The sequence below is a fragment of the Dromiciops gliroides genome, chromosome 1 (genome assembly GCF_019393635.1).
Source record: "Dromiciops gliroides isolate mDroGli1 chromosome 1, mDroGli1.pri, whole genome shotgun sequence".
Taxonomy (NCBI): domain Eukaryota; kingdom Metazoa; phylum Chordata; class Mammalia; order Microbiotheria; family Microbiotheriidae; genus Dromiciops; species Dromiciops gliroides.
This window is the reverse complement of record NC_057861.1, coordinates 523,513,986-523,533,101: the sequence shown is the minus strand read 5'-3', so window position 1 is coordinate 523,533,101 and position 19,116 is coordinate 523,513,986. Positions and strand designations below refer to the sequence as shown.

The 19,116-nt window shown below is 43.5% G+C and overlaps 1 protein-coding gene across 2 annotated transcripts in view; it reads right to left on the bottom strand.

Annotated features, from left to right (window-relative positions):
- The window catches only part of GABBR2 (gamma-aminobutyric acid type B receptor subunit 2), an 866,539-nt gene extending 851,365 nt beyond the window's left edge, over positions 1-15,174 (bottom strand). The window contains exon 1 of one of the 2 annotated variants that reach the window (XM_043976613.1): positions 14,313-15,174. In XM_043976613.1, coding sequence (XP_043832548.1) covers positions 14,313-14,651 — 339 coding nt within the window. In that variant the 5' untranslated portion in view covers positions 14,652-15,174. The remainder of the gene's footprint in view (positions 1-14,312) is intronic. The other variant, XM_043976612.1, reaches the window with a different exon arrangement.
- Between the last annotated feature and the right edge of the window lie 3,942 nt (positions 15,175-19,116).

The following is a 19,116-nucleotide window of genomic DNA, read 5'->3' as shown; positions in this document are numbered from 1 at the left end:
ATTCATTTTCTTCACAATAATCTTTTGAGCTTCACAGTACAAGTATTCAACACTTCAGCACTTCTGGAATATAGGCAGCCAGGTGGTACAAGAAAGATGTAGGACCTAGGTCAGGAAAACCTGAGTTTGAATCCTACCTCAGACACCTCCTAGCTGTGTGATGAGGTACAAATCACTTTTCTGATCCCAAGTTCCCTTGTCTGTAAAATGGGGTTCATAATAAACCTTATCCTTACAAGATTGTCATGAGGATAAAGAGTTAACTTATATAAAGAACTTTGCAAACCTTAGAGGGCTACATAAATATTAGTTATTATTATTTAAGATTTAATCATGGGGGCAGGTAGGTGGTGCAGTGGATAAAGCACCAGCCCTGGATATAGGAGGACCTGAGTTCAATCCTGGCCTCAGACACTTGATACTTACTAGCTATGTGACCCTGGGCAAGTCACTTAACCCTCATTGCCTGCCCCCCCCAAAAAAAACAGTAAAGAAGCTGGAACTAAAACCCATGTCTCTATAAGGCAGCTATGGGATATATTGTGTGATAAGAGTTTTCTAAATAATGCACCATGACTATAGAAGGAACACGAAATTGTCTTAGAAAGGATGGGGATATAAAGCGGTGGTCAAAATTACTGAATGTTTTTATACAACTCTTGCATAAAGACATGCAGTATTTTTTTCAGTGAGAACAAAGTTCAAATCAAAGTAAACAAAAGCAAGACTAGCATGATAAATTCTCTCCAAATGATGGTGAATACAGTGTCGCAATTATTTACTATTGTGTGGACAAATGATAGCAAATTTGAGTCAGCACTCTGGAAGCATCAGTTGGTGTAGGCTCATGACACAGATGAGTTGTGTTGTTGGATGCCTCCTGCATTTTTTTTTTTTTAGTGAGGCAATTGGGGCTGTGACTTGCCCAGGGTCACACAGCTAGTAAGTGTTAAGTGTCTGAGGCCGGATTTGAACTCAGGTACTCCTGAATCCAGGGCCAGTGCTCTATCCACTGCGCCACCTAGCTGCCCCTGCCTCCTGCATTTTAATGGAAAGTGTGTATAATTCAAAGTTTAACAATTTATCTTTGAAAGTTTAAGAAAGAATGTTACCTGATCCATTTCCCAACACTATTCATTTTGGTAAGAACAATATCATAAATGAGTTTTTTAAAACGGCAACTTTTAAAATGTGAAGTAACCCAAGAATTATTATTGATCATTTGTAAAATAGAGGCATTGGACTAGATGGCCTTTACAATTCCTTTCAGTTCTCATACTCTATCATTCTCTAGACCTAAATTATGTCAAGATTAAAAAATAATGAGGAAAAAAATGAGGAAAGCCTTCCAGAACCTTGGACAACTCTTCCATGGGCACTATGTGAAGAGATGGATGGGATCATGGTAAGACTGTAAGGATCACCTTAATAAGAAAAAAACAAAACAAAACATGAAGATGGGGGCCGCTAAGTGGCACAGTGGATAGAGCACTGGTTCTAGAGTCAGGAGGACCTGAGTTCAAATCAGGCCTCAGACACTTGACACTTACTAGCTGTGTGACCCTGGGAAAGTCGCTTAACCCCAATTGCCAGAGGAGGAGGAGGAGGAGGAGGAGGAGGAGGAGGAGGAGGAGGAGGAGGAGGAGGAGGAGGAGGAGGAGGAGGAGGAGGAGGAGGAGGAGGAGGAGGAGGAAGAGGAGGAGGAGAAGAAGAAGAAGAAGAAGAAGAAGAAGAAGAAGAAGAAACCATGAAGTTACTGAAATTGTATTTCCAAAAAGCACAGAAAAACAACAAAATAAGTGCCTAGAGAAGAGAAAAACAATTGCAAGGTAATTTGGGTTTCATAAGGTTTTGTAATTTGCCATTCAGCTTCCCTCAGGCTAGTGCAAAATGTATAGATTTAGTCAATTAATATATTTGTTCAATACTTCTGTCTCTGTCTGCATCAATGTGGTCCTTTTTAGACTATTAACTCCCAACCTTTCCTATTCCTTTGAAGTACATCTGAAATCTTGGATTCACTCTGCTTACCATTTTCCCCCCAAAAGAAAGTCTATACGGTATTGGTTTAAACTCTTTCTGTCCACCCCACCCCACCCCCGCCAAGTCATCCTTCTCTCTGCTTTAATGGAGGGACTACACATTCAGGGAGAAATTTTTCCGAAAAAGTTTTTCTATTACTGGAGTTTGGGGCTGGAGGAGGAGCTGAGTCAGGGAGCACAGCTGGAACTTAGTGCAGGGGGGGGCGGGGATAAGTACTGTGATGAGGAGGTTAGTACTAAAAGAAACTGATAATGCAGGCAGGCAAATCTAGGCTCTGTTTGCTGTGTGTGACTCCACTGGCAGGGCTAGGACCAATAAGTAGAAGTTCCAGGAAGGCAGATTTTGGCTCAGTGCAAGATGGGAATTTCTAACAATTAAAGCTGTCCTACAAAACAGAAAGGATGGCCTGACGGTATAATGAATTCTTCTTCCCTGAAAATTTCCAAGTGGAGGGAGGATGGATGGCCACTTGTACAGAATGCTATGCAAGGGATTCATGCTTCAGGTAGGAGGCCAAATTAAAGGACCCAAATTCCCATTCCAAGCTTCTAAGTCACTGTAATAAGGACACACTGGAGCACAATAACCATACACTTGGCTGAATGCTGAGATGATATTCTCCCCTGTCTGGAAAATACTCCTGCCTCCTCTCTGACTTTCAGATTCTGTACTTTTCTTCAAGACTCACATCTTCTTTGAAGCTTTACCCCATCCCCCTCCCCCTCCTACCCCCCCCAACCCTGGCCAAGTATTAAGGTTCTGTCGTTTAGGGGGCAGCTAGGTGGCACGGTAGATAAGGCACCAGCTCTGGATTCAGGAGGACCTAAGTTCAAATCGGGACTTAGACACCTGACACTTGCTAGCTGTGTGACCCTGGGCAAGTCACTTAACCATCATTGCCCCGAAAAAGAAAGAAAAGATTCTGTCTTTTAAATATTCCTAGAACACTTCATTTGATCTCTCCATCTGTTCCTTTGACTCTTTACTTTGTGTTGTATTTATCGATGTGCTTGTTATACTTATCTACTAGGCCTCTAGTAGAATGTTGGCCCCTTGAGAACAGAAAATGTTTTTCCTTGGTCTTTGTGTCCCAAATGCCCATTATAGCTTTCCTTCGTCTATCTGAATATAGGTTTAAGGTAGGAAGTCAAGTCAAAAGGGAAAGAATATTCATACCTTCCTCTGGTCCCTACCTTTGGAATGTGGTCATTGCTAACTATATCTTTTCTCCCACCAGCACCCACTTTTTAGTCAGAACTCTTGCCTCTACACACCTGTGCAAAGTTTTCTCTGTGTGTGCCTGGGCAGGAGGCACAGGGGAAGGAGGAAATGAGGTGCACATCGCAGTTATTTAACCTTAGCCCCAGCAGGAAAAATGACACTTTGACTCATTTTTAGTCCAGGCAAAGGAAAGAAAAACAAGGATCCAATTCAGTTCTGCCTTTATGAAGTTTATTTTCAAAATCCAAACCATAAGAATCATTTCTTCTCTCTCAATTTGACTCAGCCCCCAGCCAGGAGAAACCCTGGCACTTTTGGATCACGGCTCAAATCCTAGTCCTCTGTATCTCATACCAATGATCAAACACTTTCTCCTTGCTGCAGCCCACCTGTTTGCAAATAAAGCAACACACATCAATTGCAATTAAATAGGTTTTGTCTAGCCAGAAAATGAAATTGAAACTACTTTAACAGAAATTAGAAAAGTAACTCTTAAAAAAAATAGAATAATCTTGACAATCAGCTTCTGGCCTGCTTGGGCAGAGAGAAGGGGGAGGAAGGGGAAGACTATCCTTCACAGTCTGGTGCTTATTCTCTCAAATGGAATTTCAGTAACCACTATCCAATTCTGGCCACTGAAAGCAGAGACAGCTGCAGCACCCAGGGTTCTGGCAGTGGCCCTGCAGGCTGCTGTGTCCAGGGCTCAGGCAGTAGCCCCACACTTAGCTCCTTAGTCTCTATGTGCATACTCCAACTACCATTCAATTTCCATCCTCTCTTGAAATGCCTTACCACAGCTGACTGCTTTTCCCACTGCCACAGGCTCAGTCTGAAACTCCCAGTGTGGTGGAATTTCATCTCATAGCTCATGCTCTCACAGCCACACTCATCCTGAGGTTTACAAACCTCAAAGGAGAGGAAGAAAATGGCTGTTGGTCCAGGACTACATCTCCCAGAAACCCACACATTCAGACTCCAAACACCTCCCTGCCATCACACACAAAAAGGAGTTACTAGCATGGTGCCTTTCACATAGCAGGCACCTAATGAATATCTGTTGAATTGTTTGTTCAGCTATTCCAGAGCATATTACCTTACTCAGAGTTTCTAAGTCAGGCAAAGGAAATATGGACTAATGGATTTTGAGAGCTAATCAGGAACACCTGAGTTCAAATCCCACCTTTGATACACACTGGACTAGGCAAGTAACTTAAACTCTAAGTGTTGGAGGAAGTAAGGTTCCTTTCTTTATTCAATGACCAATAAAGCCTGTAAACTCCTAAATGACAGCCTGAGGGTGGGGCGATGGCTTTTGGAGATTTCTGGAAACTCCATCCATGAGGATTCAAGCCTTGGCTACTTTCCTAGCATCAGGTCATCCTGCATCACTTAGCATCCTGCATCTTTGTTTAAGTGGGAGAAGATAAGGTGAATTGAACAGATAGATAGAGGCAAAAGGACTCATGGAGTAAGAAGTCCACCTCTTTGAATAGTGCCCTCCCTTCATGGGCCTTGCCCATACCACTGGCCTTCCATGACCTACAAAGCCAGGTGCCCTTTCTAGTACTGAGTCTTCATTTCTCTTAAAAGTTGGGAATATTTTTACTTGTCTCTTTAAAGATAATGCCAGTTAGATTTATGCCAAGAGGAAATCAATGGGATTTCAGAAAAACACACACTAAGAATAAGATGTTCATAAACAGCCCAAACAGATGGGGCTTAGTCATTTTGCTCTCCATGTTGTATATCATCCATCACTGCAGTAGAAACCGAGGAAAAGCAGCCTAGGTTCATTCTCCACTGATGTGGTGGGCATTCACGTGGTCTTCTCTGAGCATCTTCGAGACCTCTGGGGAACGTAATGGTTGCTCCCCAGGCCACTTTTCAGGGAAACAAAGACCCACACTGCAGACAAAGGAATGTTCCCTTGATGTGAGCATGCTGATGGTTTCAGCAGAGGCCAACATTGGACTGGGCTTTGAAGCTTGAACAACCTGTTCACTCTCAAAAGCAGCTGGTCAAGGGTGGGAGTATAGCACAAAACTGGCACTTGGTGCATAGGTAAGAGTGTAAGATAGGCACAATGCATTTTACCAGAAGGTAGCATAGGAGGGAGGAGGCAGATGTGATGATGATATTCATGTACCATATTGGCTTGAATATAGGCACCCCCTAAATATGTCATACTCCCAAAATGAGATTCCTTTGAAAGGAAACATTATATATGTATATGTGTACATGTGTGTAATGTGGTGTGTATGCATATACACATGTGTGTACATGCATATTTTATATACTCATGTGTGTGCACATGTGTATGCATGCATATGTACATATACACTCTAAAAACAACAATCATAGGCGCACTAGATAGAAAGCTGGCCTTAAAGTTGGGGGAAACTGAGTTCAAGCTTTGTCTCTGACACATACTGTCCTGTGGGACCCTGGTGAAGTTACTTAACCTCTCAATCTATAGGCTGCTCCTTAAAACAGAGATGGTGATGACCTACATTATTAGAGGCAATTTCATCATCATCACAGGTCCAGTCCAATTCCTATCCCTAATTATACTTGGGTTCAATATAATTAAGATTTTGAAAGAAAGTGAGACTGATATTCAGATCCATATGGTATAGATGCTTGTATTGTACACATGTGTATGAATTATATAAATGTATACATATACTGCCTAGATCAGTTAGGGGTGAAGTGACTTAACCAGGGTCACATAGCCAGTATTTGACTGAGATAGGTTTTGAGAGTGAGCTCTTGAACTCATGATTCAATCCCTCCAAAAAACCTCCAAATAATGCCATAGGACAATGCCTGGAGCAGCAAAATCCACAGAAGAATGTGCTGAAATCATTTTCCAACCAAGGGTGGCTTGGAAGGTCAGAAGGAGGGAGCTGTGCTGAGATAGGAGTCAAGCCCAACCCCATAGTCACCCTGACACAGATGCAGTCCCAGGAAGGCCTCTCCAGAGAAAGAGACCCCAGAACCTCTGAATCAGCTGCAGCACCAGTGTCATCTGGAACTAAGCTCACAGTCTGGTGAGTGGGCTGAGCCCTTGGCTCCCCCTCAGGGGAGAGATCACATGGGTCTCTGCTGGTGCTGAGGCAGAACTTGGGTTTTTCACCCCTGATGGGAACCAGGAGGTAGGCTTGAGTAGGAGTGGCCCAGGTGGGGGAAGGGACACAGGCTCATCAGAGGTGACAACCACAGCACACAAAGCTGGTTGATTAGCAAGTTGGTTTGGGGTCATCTACAGACCAGGAAACAGGCTAGATGAGTGAAGAACCTGCTCCTCCTTAAATCATACCACCTGGGACCTCCTGAATCTTGGGTTCATGCAGCCTGGAAACTGAGATAGGTTTTGAGTTCAGAATGTCCTGGATTCAAAACCTGCTCTTTACCTATTATACCACATTTCCTCTCCCCCAAGACTATAAATTGCAGAGAAGGTACCAACCTGAACTGTTAGAAAGAGTCTCTTAGTCTGGGAATTCTTTTTTTTTTTTTTTTAGTGTGGCAATTGGGGTTAAGTGACTTGCCCAGGGTCACACAGCTAATAAGTGTTAAGTGTCTGAGGCCAAATTTGAACTCAGGTACTCCTGACTCCACTCTATCCACTGCACCACCTAGCTGCCCCTAGTCTGGGAATTCTATCTAACTAATATAATCACAGTTCTAGTCCCTATATCTATGATTTAGATATATCATATGTGTACATATATATATATATATGGATGGCATATGTGTATACATATACATATACATGTGATTTCACTGATATAGGAAGCTCTCAGCGAGAAAACTTCCTCTACCAATGCTGACTGTCACTTTCTCTGCTTCTTACAATCTTAAGAGAGGTGGTTGGGGCACTGAGAAGTCAAGGGCCTAATATTTGTCCTAGTCTAGTCTCAAAGCCAGGTTCCCCTGATTCTGAAGTCCACTTTCAAAACGCTGGACCACAGCTATTTCTCATGTTTAATACCAATGTATATGTGTCTATTTACATGGCCACACTAGAAATCTTTGTGCCATTTTCCTCTTAAAATGTTTGCTAATAGGCTAACTAGGAAAAAAAAGGAGACAAAATCAGCCATTTTGAATATTTTAAAAGCACTTTCTTTAAATTATCTCATGAGCTGCAGAAGATAAGAAATAAGGTGTAGTTTTATGGCTCGTAATGGTAAACTGGCAAAGATGACAGAAGATGGAAATAGTGTTTGGGAGGTTATGGAAAGACAGGAACGCCAGTACAATGCTGTCAATTACTCCAGGGATTCTGGGAATCAATTTAGAATTATGCTAAGAGGGTGAATAAAATAACCATACTCTTCAACTGAAGGAGGTTAATGATGAAAAGGAAGGCCCAATAAATGCACCAAAATATTTGTAGCAGCACTTTTCATAGTAAACAGATGCCTATGAAATGGAGAATGATTAAGCAAACCATGATACAAGAATACAATGGAATGTTACTGAGCTATAAGAAAGAATGAATATCATAAATACTGTGAAGTACAGAAAAACCTATATGAACTGATGCAAAGCAAAATAAGAAGAAATGGGAAAACAATATTTATAATGACTATAACAATGTAAATGGAAACAACAAAACAATAGATACCAAATGTTGTGAAATCATGATTGAGCTTGGTTCAAAAGAAGTACTATAATATACTTCCTTCTCGTCTTTGCAGAGGTGGACTATGGTTATGGAATACTACATTCATTCATTCAATAAACATTTATTAAGTACCTACTGTGTGGCAGGCTCAGTGCTAAGCACTGGGGATGCAAAAAACAGGCAAAAGACAGTCCCCACTCTCAAGGAGATTACAATCAAATGGAGAGACAGCATGCAAACAATTATATAAAGCAAGCTACATGCAGGACAAATAGGAAAAGAGAAGGAAGGCAAATGGAATTATGTAAATTGGCTGATTAGTCAATAGATTGGTTAGTTTAACCAATCTATGTATCTATGAATCTATCTATTTCTTGCTTTCTCTTCTTTGTTGCAAGGGATGTTCCTAAGGGAGGAGAGTGAAAAGATATTTTGGTGATGTAAACACCAATCATTGATGTAAAATTAATAAATATTTTAAAGAAAAAAAGCAGCCTATACAGTATATGGTAGAATACCAAACTTTAAAGACATTTAAAAAATACCTAAGAAGGGGCAGCTAGGTGGTGCAGTGGATAAAGCACCGGCCCTGGATTCAGGAGTACCTGAGTTCAAATCCGGCCTCAGACACTTAACACTTTCTAGCTGTGTGACCCTGGGCAAGTCACTTAACCCTCATTGCCCTAAAAAGAAAAAAAAAAACCTAAGAAATCACCATATCACCTCACTGAACTTGAACTGATGATTGATTTATACTTGTTCATTGATAGAAAGGACAGGCACATACACACAAGTGACAAGGTCAGAAGGTGAATGAGTATCTGTACTGGGTGAGGTGTTCATTCATTTTAGGGTCAATTTGGACTTCAAAGTTGAAACCCGGAGTCAGCTAGGTGGCACAGTGGATAAAGCACTGGCCCTGTATTCAGGAGGACTTGAGTTTAAATCTGGCCTCAGACACTTGACACTTACTAGCTGTGTGACCCTTGGGCAAGTCACTCAACCCTCATTGCCCCCCACAAAAAATAAATTAATTTTTAAAAAAGTTGAAACCCATAATGTAGTGGCCTGAGGTAGCTAGGTGGCACAGTGGATAAAGCACTAGCCTTGGATTCAGGAGGACCTGAATTAAAATCCGACCTCAGACACTTGCCACTTACTAGCTGTGTGACCCTGAGCAGGTCACTTAACCCTCTTTGCCCTGCAAAAACAAACAAACAAACAAAAAAAGAATACATAATGTAGTGCTCTAGGTTTGGCTTTTGAGTAGTTCCCCAATATATATATATTGTTTGATGACATGTGAAACATATAGGGGAGGGGCAGCAAGTGGGTGTAATGGATATGAGGCATTCAGGAAGACAGACAGACTTGGGTTTAAGTCCAGCCTTTGATGAAGGCTTATCTCCATAACCATAGCAGAACCATTTAATCCCACAGTGTCCTAAGCAACTTTGTCAGACTCTAATTTAAAGATGAGATGCCAATTCACATCAGTGGAAGGAATTTCCACTCCAGGAGTTCTCAACACCAATTACCTAAAAAAGGCAAAATACAGGACTATACATGCATACAGTACATACAAGGAACATACAATTCACACCTATTACAATTTAACAAAAGAGAATTTACAATGTAACTTAGAGAAGAAGTGTTCACAAGTTGTAAACTTGAAGGACTTGATCACACTTCACCATATCTCCCATTAGGTAGTCAATGCCCAGGTCTCACTACATCCTCCTTCCCCACTCCCACCCCCAGGTGTTGTAGAGAGATAATGTCTTGAAGCTGCCTCCTAAAAAGCTCCCATATTGATTACAATGAGGCTGTTTCTTCATATATCATAGTCCTGATCCATGAACTCATCTTGAAAGTCTTTCTGTTTGTGTTTTTAAGCTATTGTTTATCTCTTGTGTTACTTTGTCCATTTTTGTGGTCATTCCAACCTATCTTGCAATATAGTGTATTTGGGATCTGCCTTCTTATGTAAAAGCCCTTCCTATTACGAATAATGCTAGGAGATCCCTATACTACAATATTTTGAGGTCTACCAAGCTCTTCCCAACAGCCCTGGTGACAGAGGTAATGCAAGAAATATTATCTCCATTTTATGGAGGAGCATACTGAGATCTCTGCATATTTAAGAAATTGGCTCAAGGTCACATGGATAGTGAGTAGCAGAAATGGGGCTAGAACCTAGGAAGGAAAGAAGATAAGAAGAAAACAAGCATTTATTAAGTGTTTATATGTACCAGGCACTTTACAGATATCATCTCATTTGATCCTCATGACAACTCTTGGAGGTAGGTCCTATTACTATAACTGTTTTACAGTTGAGGAAATCAAGGCAGATGGCAGTTAAGTGATTCACCCAGTGTCTGAGGCTGGATTTAAATTCAGAGCTTCTCGACTCCAGGCTGTTTCTCTATCTACTGTGCCAACCAGCTGCAACTAAATCATGTAGTCTGGCACTCTTTGCCCTCTACTATGCTGCTGATCTGCAGCTTGGTCTTCACTGGGTGTAGCACTTTGAACCCATTCATACCACAACACCAATTCCACCCTTATATTTTGATGGTGCTTATGATGTAAGTTCACAGAGGGTGAGCTTCCATAGAAGGAAAGCCTCTATGATCTATCAATCTGGACCTAAAAGCACAAAGTACATTGGAAAAGAGATATGTTGATTCAGCTCATTCAGGCCAAAAACACTTGGGATGAAGAAAACTGGGTCGTTCCACTTTTTCTTTAATTATCCAGACAATTCCCTTGACTTTTCATTTCACTTTCGATACATAGATTCAGCAAAGTGGAGATTTGACAACAATCCAGATTTACAATGTTAGTGCTGAAAGCATCCTTAGTGAGCCCCTCCCCATTTTTACTCAAGGAAACTGAGGTCTAGAGACAAAGTGAATTGATTAAAATCATACTTTAGTTTGCAAAAAAAAGGGGGGGAGGGGAAACTCTAATCCAGAACCACATGAATACTCTTCCCATTAATTCATGCTACCTCTCATTATTCTAGACTGTCAGATATTTTAGCCCCCCCCCCCAAAGAATTCTTTCTACTGTATTTTTTGGGGATTGGCTGTCTAAAGTTGGTCAACTTAACTAAGCCATTGCTAAATCTCATAGAAATAGAGGATCATGGATTTAGAGCTAGAAGGGACCTTAGAGGTTTTAAGAAACCCTTCATTTTACAGATAGGGAAACTGAGGCTGAAGAAAGGTTGAGTTACCCAAAGCCACACTAGAACCCAGGTCCTTTGCTTCCTTGTCTATACCATATCACCTAGGTCAGTGTAAACCTATACAAAATGGGGAGAGGGTGGATGTGCAATGCAATGAACAGGTGTACAAGAGTCAGAGGCTCATGAAATCAGAAGAAAATTAATTTCATTTACAGTTTCATTTGGGGCAATGTAGATGGAGGTCAGTTCTATATGCCAGAATTAAATGGACCATGGCAGGGCAGAATCCCTCAGAACAATTTGCCAAAGCCTGAATGCTCAATCCATCCAATGCATAAAGAAGGATCCAGCAACATTAATCAATGCAGACAGCTGATCTGAATAAAACAGATCTAAATCTCCATGATTTTTTCCTCAAAAGCAATTTTTCCAATGAATTATTTGGATAATTCTTCACTTTGCTTTGCTTGTGAATAAGGCTTGTCTGTCTGCCTTGAAGAAATCAAGGTTTTAAAATTTTTATTAAATTATATTATCAATCCTCTCCTTTTCTCTACTGCTATTGAGTTCACATATTTATTAGCCAAAGTTAATTTTCTTGACCAAAATAAACAAAAAAACAAAAAAAACCTTTCACTTAATCTTCACTGAATCCTATCAGGAAGAAAAGTAAGCAACCAATTATAAAAATTAGGTTTAGACGACCTCATCAAATTTAAATTCACCATCTAGCATTTCTATACGCCACCCTCACCAGAAGCCAAGAAATATTTGGTTGTTGGGTTTCTGAAACAGGGTGCTATCAAAGGTACATTTTAGAAATAAAAATGCTTCATCCCACAGCTAAGTACTAAGTATCAATACCTTAAGTATTTGCATTCTGCTATTGCAGAGAAGGGACCTTAAATAAATATCTTGAAGGATGAGCTTTCTAATCCTATGTTTTAAAAAAAAATAATATTGAAAATTGAATAGTTCAATTCACATTTGGTTATGACGTAGGTAGGGTAAACCCTGTTTAACCACATATGCTCTCAATATATAGTTTTGTGAGTAGACAATCACCAGCTCTCCGAGAGAACAGTTTAAACTAGAAAAAAAAAAGATGGGTGGAAATCAAAATAATATAAATTAGATATTTTTAGGTCATTGTGCTGTTATATGAAATGTGTGACTTTCAGGGGGGAAATACTTCTAGTTCTCTGTAGGACCATTTCATACACTACTGGTATTAATTTTCTTTGGGCAGATGATGTCTCTTCCAGGAAGACAGTTTCTGCATTGGCTTTCAATATGCAGCACACAAGCCTACACCATTGGGAACTACCCCAGTGATGTTTTCTTACTATTTTTATATTATCTGATCTTAATCCTCTTCTTGGTCATTAATATATCTTTGAGGGAAAGGTAAAAGAATAAATATTAATATGTGTATAGTAAATATTATAATATATATATTTATGATATTCACATCCATGTAGAAATAAATCACTGTCTTTCCGTAAATAAAATGGGGCAGCTGGGAACTGGAGACTGTCCAGTGCTGGGCTTTTTGGTTTTGTTTTTTGCTTCTATCAGTTTCTATCTAAATTGGAGGTTACATAGAAACAGGCTGGGAAGGAAAATGAAAAGAATTGTAAAGGATTCTTTAATGACAAATGATAAGAGTGACGGTTTTCAATAGTTTCACCAAGGTTGCTGTGGAAATGTTTATCGAAAAATCTTGTCTTTCTCTAGAAATTACCGCCACCTTCAGGTCGCGGTTTCAGCCCATACCAGGGCTTTCTTTTGCAAACACACTGAAATTCGTACTAAACTCAGAGATCATTCCACAAGACACTTTTATAACCACAATAGCCTTCTAAGAAAGGAGTCTGGTGACTGAAGAGACTCGGAACTGGCCTACTATGCGCACTAAAACATATTTCTCTCCCTCGACTGTCACCCGAGGCATGTGAAACTGGCGGGCTTTTTGTGTGACCTGCCCTGACGCTGCTTGGTGGGACAGCCCAGGCTCTGCTGATTCTGCCCACTTGGTCAGTATCCCTGAGGGAATTTTCCCAAAGAGGAAGAGAGGAATTTTTGTAGGCTCAACGAGCCCTCCATACTCAATCCAAATGTCCGCATTTGGAAACTGCACATGGTATGTCACACACTGTAAGAAAAAGGACAAGGCGACCTGTTTGTGTACTCTGCAAGAAAACCCACAACCTGCCACAAAACCCTGGATGAAAAGGATAGATCCAACCTCATTCCTCCCCACTTCGCTCCCCCCCGCCCCAGTCTTTACCGTTCCCCCTTAGCAAGGGCACCTGCCCCTCCCTCCCTTCTCTCCGGAGGGAAAACGATCGATGAAATGGATGACATCCGCTGCCTTTTCACTTCCTTCTACAGTTACAACTGAGTTACTCAAGGGCTGCATGTGGACTCTCCCCCTTGCTGCTGTAGGCTCCCTGGAGAGAAACAAAACTCCAACCTCTCTCTATTGCTAAATCCGTACGGACTGCATTTGGGGGATAGGACTGCTGAATGCAACCCAGGAATGAGCTAGAAACACTTACATAGACCTCCCCCACCCAAAACAGAAATAAATAATAATAATAATAATAAAACCCACTTCCATTTAAAATCAACCTCTGCAAATTGATGTCAGAAGCACACCTGTCTCTGGACACAGGTCAAAACTCCTCCCTAGAAGAGAAGTCCCTGACCTCTCCGTGCATGCACAGGGCAGGACAGCGGGCTCTTTCCTCTCCATCTTTATAGCCCAGTGACTTCAAAGACACCTATTTTCTCCTCAGTGTCCCTCCCCCCCCTTGCTTTCTTCTTTGTCCCGACTTTTCCTTTGCCCCTTCCCTCATCTTTCCACTCCTCTTTGCCTCAGTAAAGTGCTTCTTCGAGCCCTCCCGCCAACCCCCACTTCTCCCCATCCCTAATCCCTCTGGCCCAGTTCTTACTGCAGGGCCGACGCCACGGGGCACCCTGAGAGAACTACTGCCCCTCGAGCCCCGGCCCCGGTCCACAGTGGAAACCTGGTTCCCTACAATTCCCTTCTGAACAGTAACCACTCGGCGCGGCTAGGCTAGATGGGGGGAAATGGCCCGGAAGGCCGGGAGTGGGGGGGGGGGGGGCGCGGGGGAACAACAGGACCAAAGGAAGGATCGAAGAACTGAGAGGAAGGGGAAGGCTGAGCTGAGTGAGGGGTAGAGCCGTCGCACTCACCTCGGTGTCGTAGAGCCGAAGGTCCAAGAAGTAGGGGTACAAGAGGGACTCGTTGCGGATCTGCTGGATCGCCAGCTCCACGGCAGGCAGCACCCCTCGACCGATGCTGCCCTTTGTCACGTTGTCCGTGAGTGGCATCAAACCCATGATGGACAGGGGTGGACTATTGAGCGGCGGCCCCGCCGCCCCCCGGGGGAAGGCCCGCGACCCTTCCGAAGCTGGCAGCAGCAGGAGCAGCAAGGGCAGCATCGGGGCGAGTCGCAGTCCCGGCGCAGCCTGGCTGGCCGCAGTGGCGAAGGAGCTGAGCCCGCTCCGGCCCGAGCCCCAGCTAGAAGCCATGCCGCCGACGCTGGAGAGACTCCAGTCCAACCTGCCCAGGCTACAAGGCTGCTGGGGGCGCCGGGGCCACAAGCACCTTCTCACTCCGGCCGCATGGCCCGGGGCCCAGCGTGGGGCAGGCGGCAGCACCTGCGCTAGCTGAGCCTCCGCCTCCTCTTCCAACCGAGTTCTCCGTCGGACGCGTAAAGGGCTTCCTTCCCCCGCCCGCCAGCCCGTGGCACCCCCGACAGTCGTCCTGGCAATGGCGCCTGCCGCCTCCCAGCTGTGCCAGCTGCTGTCACCCTCTCTGCCGCCGCCACCACTCACAACAGCAACAGCAACAGCAACAAATCAATCATTCCGAGGAATAAGGGACGGAACAGAGCTACGGAGGACCGGCCCCTTCGGGTGCCCTTTCTCAGGCGCTGAGGCTATGGTGTTAGCGCGGTTCTTGCTGCTGCTGCTGCTGCTGCTGCTGCTGTTTCTGTTGCTGCTGCTGCTGCTGCTCCTGCTGCTGCTGCAGTTGTTGCTACCTTCACCAGGCAGCCGCAGCCACCGGCGCCGCAACCACCCAAAGCCGGACCCGCCGCAGGCGCCAGCAGTCAGTCCCCTTCCCTGAATTCAATCTTCTCCCCCTTCAGCTCCAGCAGCCTTTAAAGCTGCATGATGGAGCCCCAGGCCCGAGGAAGGAGCGATGGGCACGGGGTGGGGGGAGGGAGGGAGGGAAGGAAGAGAATTAAGATCACCCCTGAAATTTAGGCACAGGAAAATCTGGTCAGAAAATCCTGCCCCCAGAGACAGGGTGGGGGAGGCGCTTGCGCTCCCTCTGCCTCTGCTCCTGCCGCCTCGGAGGCTTCTCCTCCCAGCCTAGGGGGAGAAGTGAGTGCCGCATTCCCCCGAAGCCGAAGAAGCCGGAGGAAGCTCGAGGCCTCCCCGCGGGAGAGCCCGCCTCGCAAGAAGGCTGCTTGGGGAGCGCTCGGCTGGCTGGCTCCCCGCGTGGAGGAGGTGGCTGAGCCCTAGCGCCTCCTCCGCTCTCAGCGCTCAGCTCAGCCCCACGGAGGATGCGGCTGGGGCTTCTTCGTTCGAGACGTGGCTGACGGTTACTGCTAGTAACCGGCTCTTGCACGTCGCTTGTGGGCTATCAGCTGCTGAGCAGGTTATCGGGTAGAAGTGTCAGGAGACGGGGTTTGGGCAAATCCATCAACCTACGGGAAGGGGGGAGTGTGCGTGTGAGTGTGTGTGAGTGTGCGTGCGTGTGTGTGTGTGTGTGTGTGTGTGTATGTGATAGCAAGGAAGAGAAGCGGCCCTGGCACACTCAAATGGAAACAGCAGATGCCGTACCAAAGTATTTCCTGTGGCATCTGCATTGTTCCGGGGGGTCTGTGGATTCACTATCTCCTTCAGACATGGAATTACAAGCCGGGTCTGTCAGGCAAGCATTTAAACCCCCTAATGGGTGTGAGTTCCACATTCTACCTAAGCCTCCTCTCATTCTGCTCAACACACTGCATTTGCTAGAAGAAAATCTGTCTATGTGATGCGGAGGGAGAGGTTTCCCTCTCCGCCAGCCAGAAACTAGAATACCTCAGAGCTTCTTTTCCCACCTCGATACAAAACCTTGTGGCATCGCCATTTAAAGAAGACTGTTTGTTTCCCCTGAAGTGGTCAGTCGAAGTTATGGAAGCTCAAGGTTGGCACCTGTATTCACATGCTCCAGACACTGCATGCACCCGGTCCTTCCCACATGAACAGACGGTACCCCCCAAAGGCTTCTCTGATTCAGGCTTCCAGAGCCCTTTATATAAAACCCTCCCACCCTATTTGGCTTGTGAAACTGTCTCATCCAAATACATTCATGTGAACTCATTTTCCCCTTCATATAATAAGAATAGATACTATTTGTAAGGTTCTTTAAGGTTTGCAAAGCACTTTACCTACACGATCTAATTTCATGCTCACAACAAGCCCACGAATTAGGTGACACTATTATTTTCTGGTTTACAAATGTGAAAACTGAGGTTCAGAGACCTTAAATGATTTGCTCAGGGTCATACAGTTAGTAAATGTCAGAGGCAGTATTTGAACCCACATCTTTTTTAATCATATCCTATATTCTATCCACAATGCCATACTTGCATCCCTCTATATTTATACATATGGAGTGTGTATATGCTCGCTCTCCCTCTCTCTCTCCCTCTCTCTCTCTGTCTCTGTCTCTGTCTCTCTCTCTGTCTCTCTCTCACACACACACACACACACACTATGAGCATAAACATATTCTATGAGATTATCTTCCATGTCTTGCTGAAAATACTTCACAAAGGCCCCATTCATCCTGGAGGTCTTACTTCTAAATCTCCCAAAATTTCCTTGTTTACCAACCAAACACATCGGCATTCTACAAGTCATCCCTCTGTCTCTCTATGCTACTGTCCTATTTTTTCCAATTGCATATCTTCCTTATGCCATCCTTTATGTTTCTTCATGGAAAAGAGTTGCACAGAATAAACATCCATCTCCACCTACATCACTGAAAGAATCACTGATATCAATGAGATCACAGATTCATTGAAGTACATAAACATTACAAGTGAACGGTCTTCTGCATGTATAGTGTATAAACCCACCTAAGAATTCAAATGAATTGAAAAATCCTTATTAAGCACTGTTCTACACTCAGCAATGTGCTAAGACCTAGGAAAGTATCTTAGCAAAGATGGACAAAACAGAAAACATGCTTCCAATAAGAGATCAGACAAATAAAGAAATAAAATGCAAGACAGATAATATGGTGAGTGGCATAAGAAAGGTATAACCACATTTCTAGGGGACTTCAGAAAGCTTATATGGTGGGATGAGCACTGGATTTCAAGAGGACATAGGTTCAAAAGTGATTTTGTTTGGGGCCTCAATTTCCTCAATAAGGTGGTTGGACCATGTTTTCTCTAAAGTTCCTTCCTGTTCTATACCCTGTGATCCTACATCCAATTATTGGGGGTAGAGTGGAAACTGGGAGAGGGGAATGAAATAGGGTAACATTTAATATGGAATCTGAAGGACAGGCAGGGTTTTGAAAGGGGAGATGGGAGAGCAGCACTCTAGGTTGAGGGGACAGAATGAACAAATGCACGGAGGCTGGGACACAGGAAATGTTTGGAGTATTAGGAGTCATATGGATTATAGTGAGATACAAGTCTGGAAACACATCATTTTGGTGTGTAGCCTTGAATGACAGGCAAAAGAATTTGGACTTGATTTAAGAGGTTGTGAGGAGCCATTGGAAGGTTTTGAGTGGAGAAGTGGTGTTAACCAAGAAGTGCTCCAAGGAATTTGGTCTAGAAGCTTGGTTTAGAATGAATGAGAATGGGTAGAGAATATAGTCAAGTCATCAACAAGCATTTAAGTGTCTACTATGTACCAGGAACTGTGCTAAATCCTGTGGATATAAAGAAAGGGGGGAGGGGGAACCACCTCCATTCCCAAAGAGCTAGGATTTGGTGGCAATTGTAATAGTCTATATCAGGAGTTCTAACCTGGGAGGGATGGATAGATTTCAAGGGGTCTAGGAACTTGGATGAGGGGGAAAAACCCATGTATTTATGAGGACAATTTTAATTGACCTAGAACTGAAATGAAGTAATTTCCTTTCATTATGAATGTAGGCAACAGATATTCTGAGAAGGGCTACCATAGGTTTTTACCAGACTACCATAGAGTCCATGGCATAAAAAAGGTTAAGGACAGCTGGTCTAGGCACCCAACCTTAAAGTGGAGAGGAAAACTCCAAAGTTTTCAAGTCCAATGACTACCTTAAGCTTGAATCAGGTGCATGGTCTTCCTGACAAGTGGTCTTCCAGGTTTTTCCTGAATACCTTCAGGAAAAGGAATAGCCATTACTCTTGAAGCAGGTCATAAACCAAGGCAACAATGTCCTTCCTTTTTCATCTTGGCTGTCACCTTTCCATATTCCCTGTTGTCACATCTTCTGGACCACTAAAACTCAAGAGATCATGCCTTGGGAGATTTCACTCATTTAATTCTTAGACATGTTCTGGTGCCTCTGACATTCTGATTGATGAGTTCATGGTCCAAACTCACTTTGTCCAGCTGACCCCACTCAGACTTCATTTTCATAGGATAAGTTTATCAGTTAAGGGCTCCACAGAAACCATTGAGTCCAATCTCGTCACTTTATAGAAGAGGAAAGTCAGGTACAGAATGGTTAAATGACTTGCCCAGGATTACACTATAAATGTCTACAGAAGCAATGAAACTTGGGTCTCCCTGACTATAAATCTAGCCACCTAGCCACATCCCAACACTAGTCACCTTCTTGTCATTTATCTTGCTATTGTACCCTTTATTCACTCTCTCTCTCCCTCCCCATTCCTTCCTTCCTTCCTTCCTTCTTTCCTTCTTTCCTTCCATCTATTCTTGCTTACAATATTCCTTTCTAACTCCATCTACTGTCAGTAAGAAAGGAAAG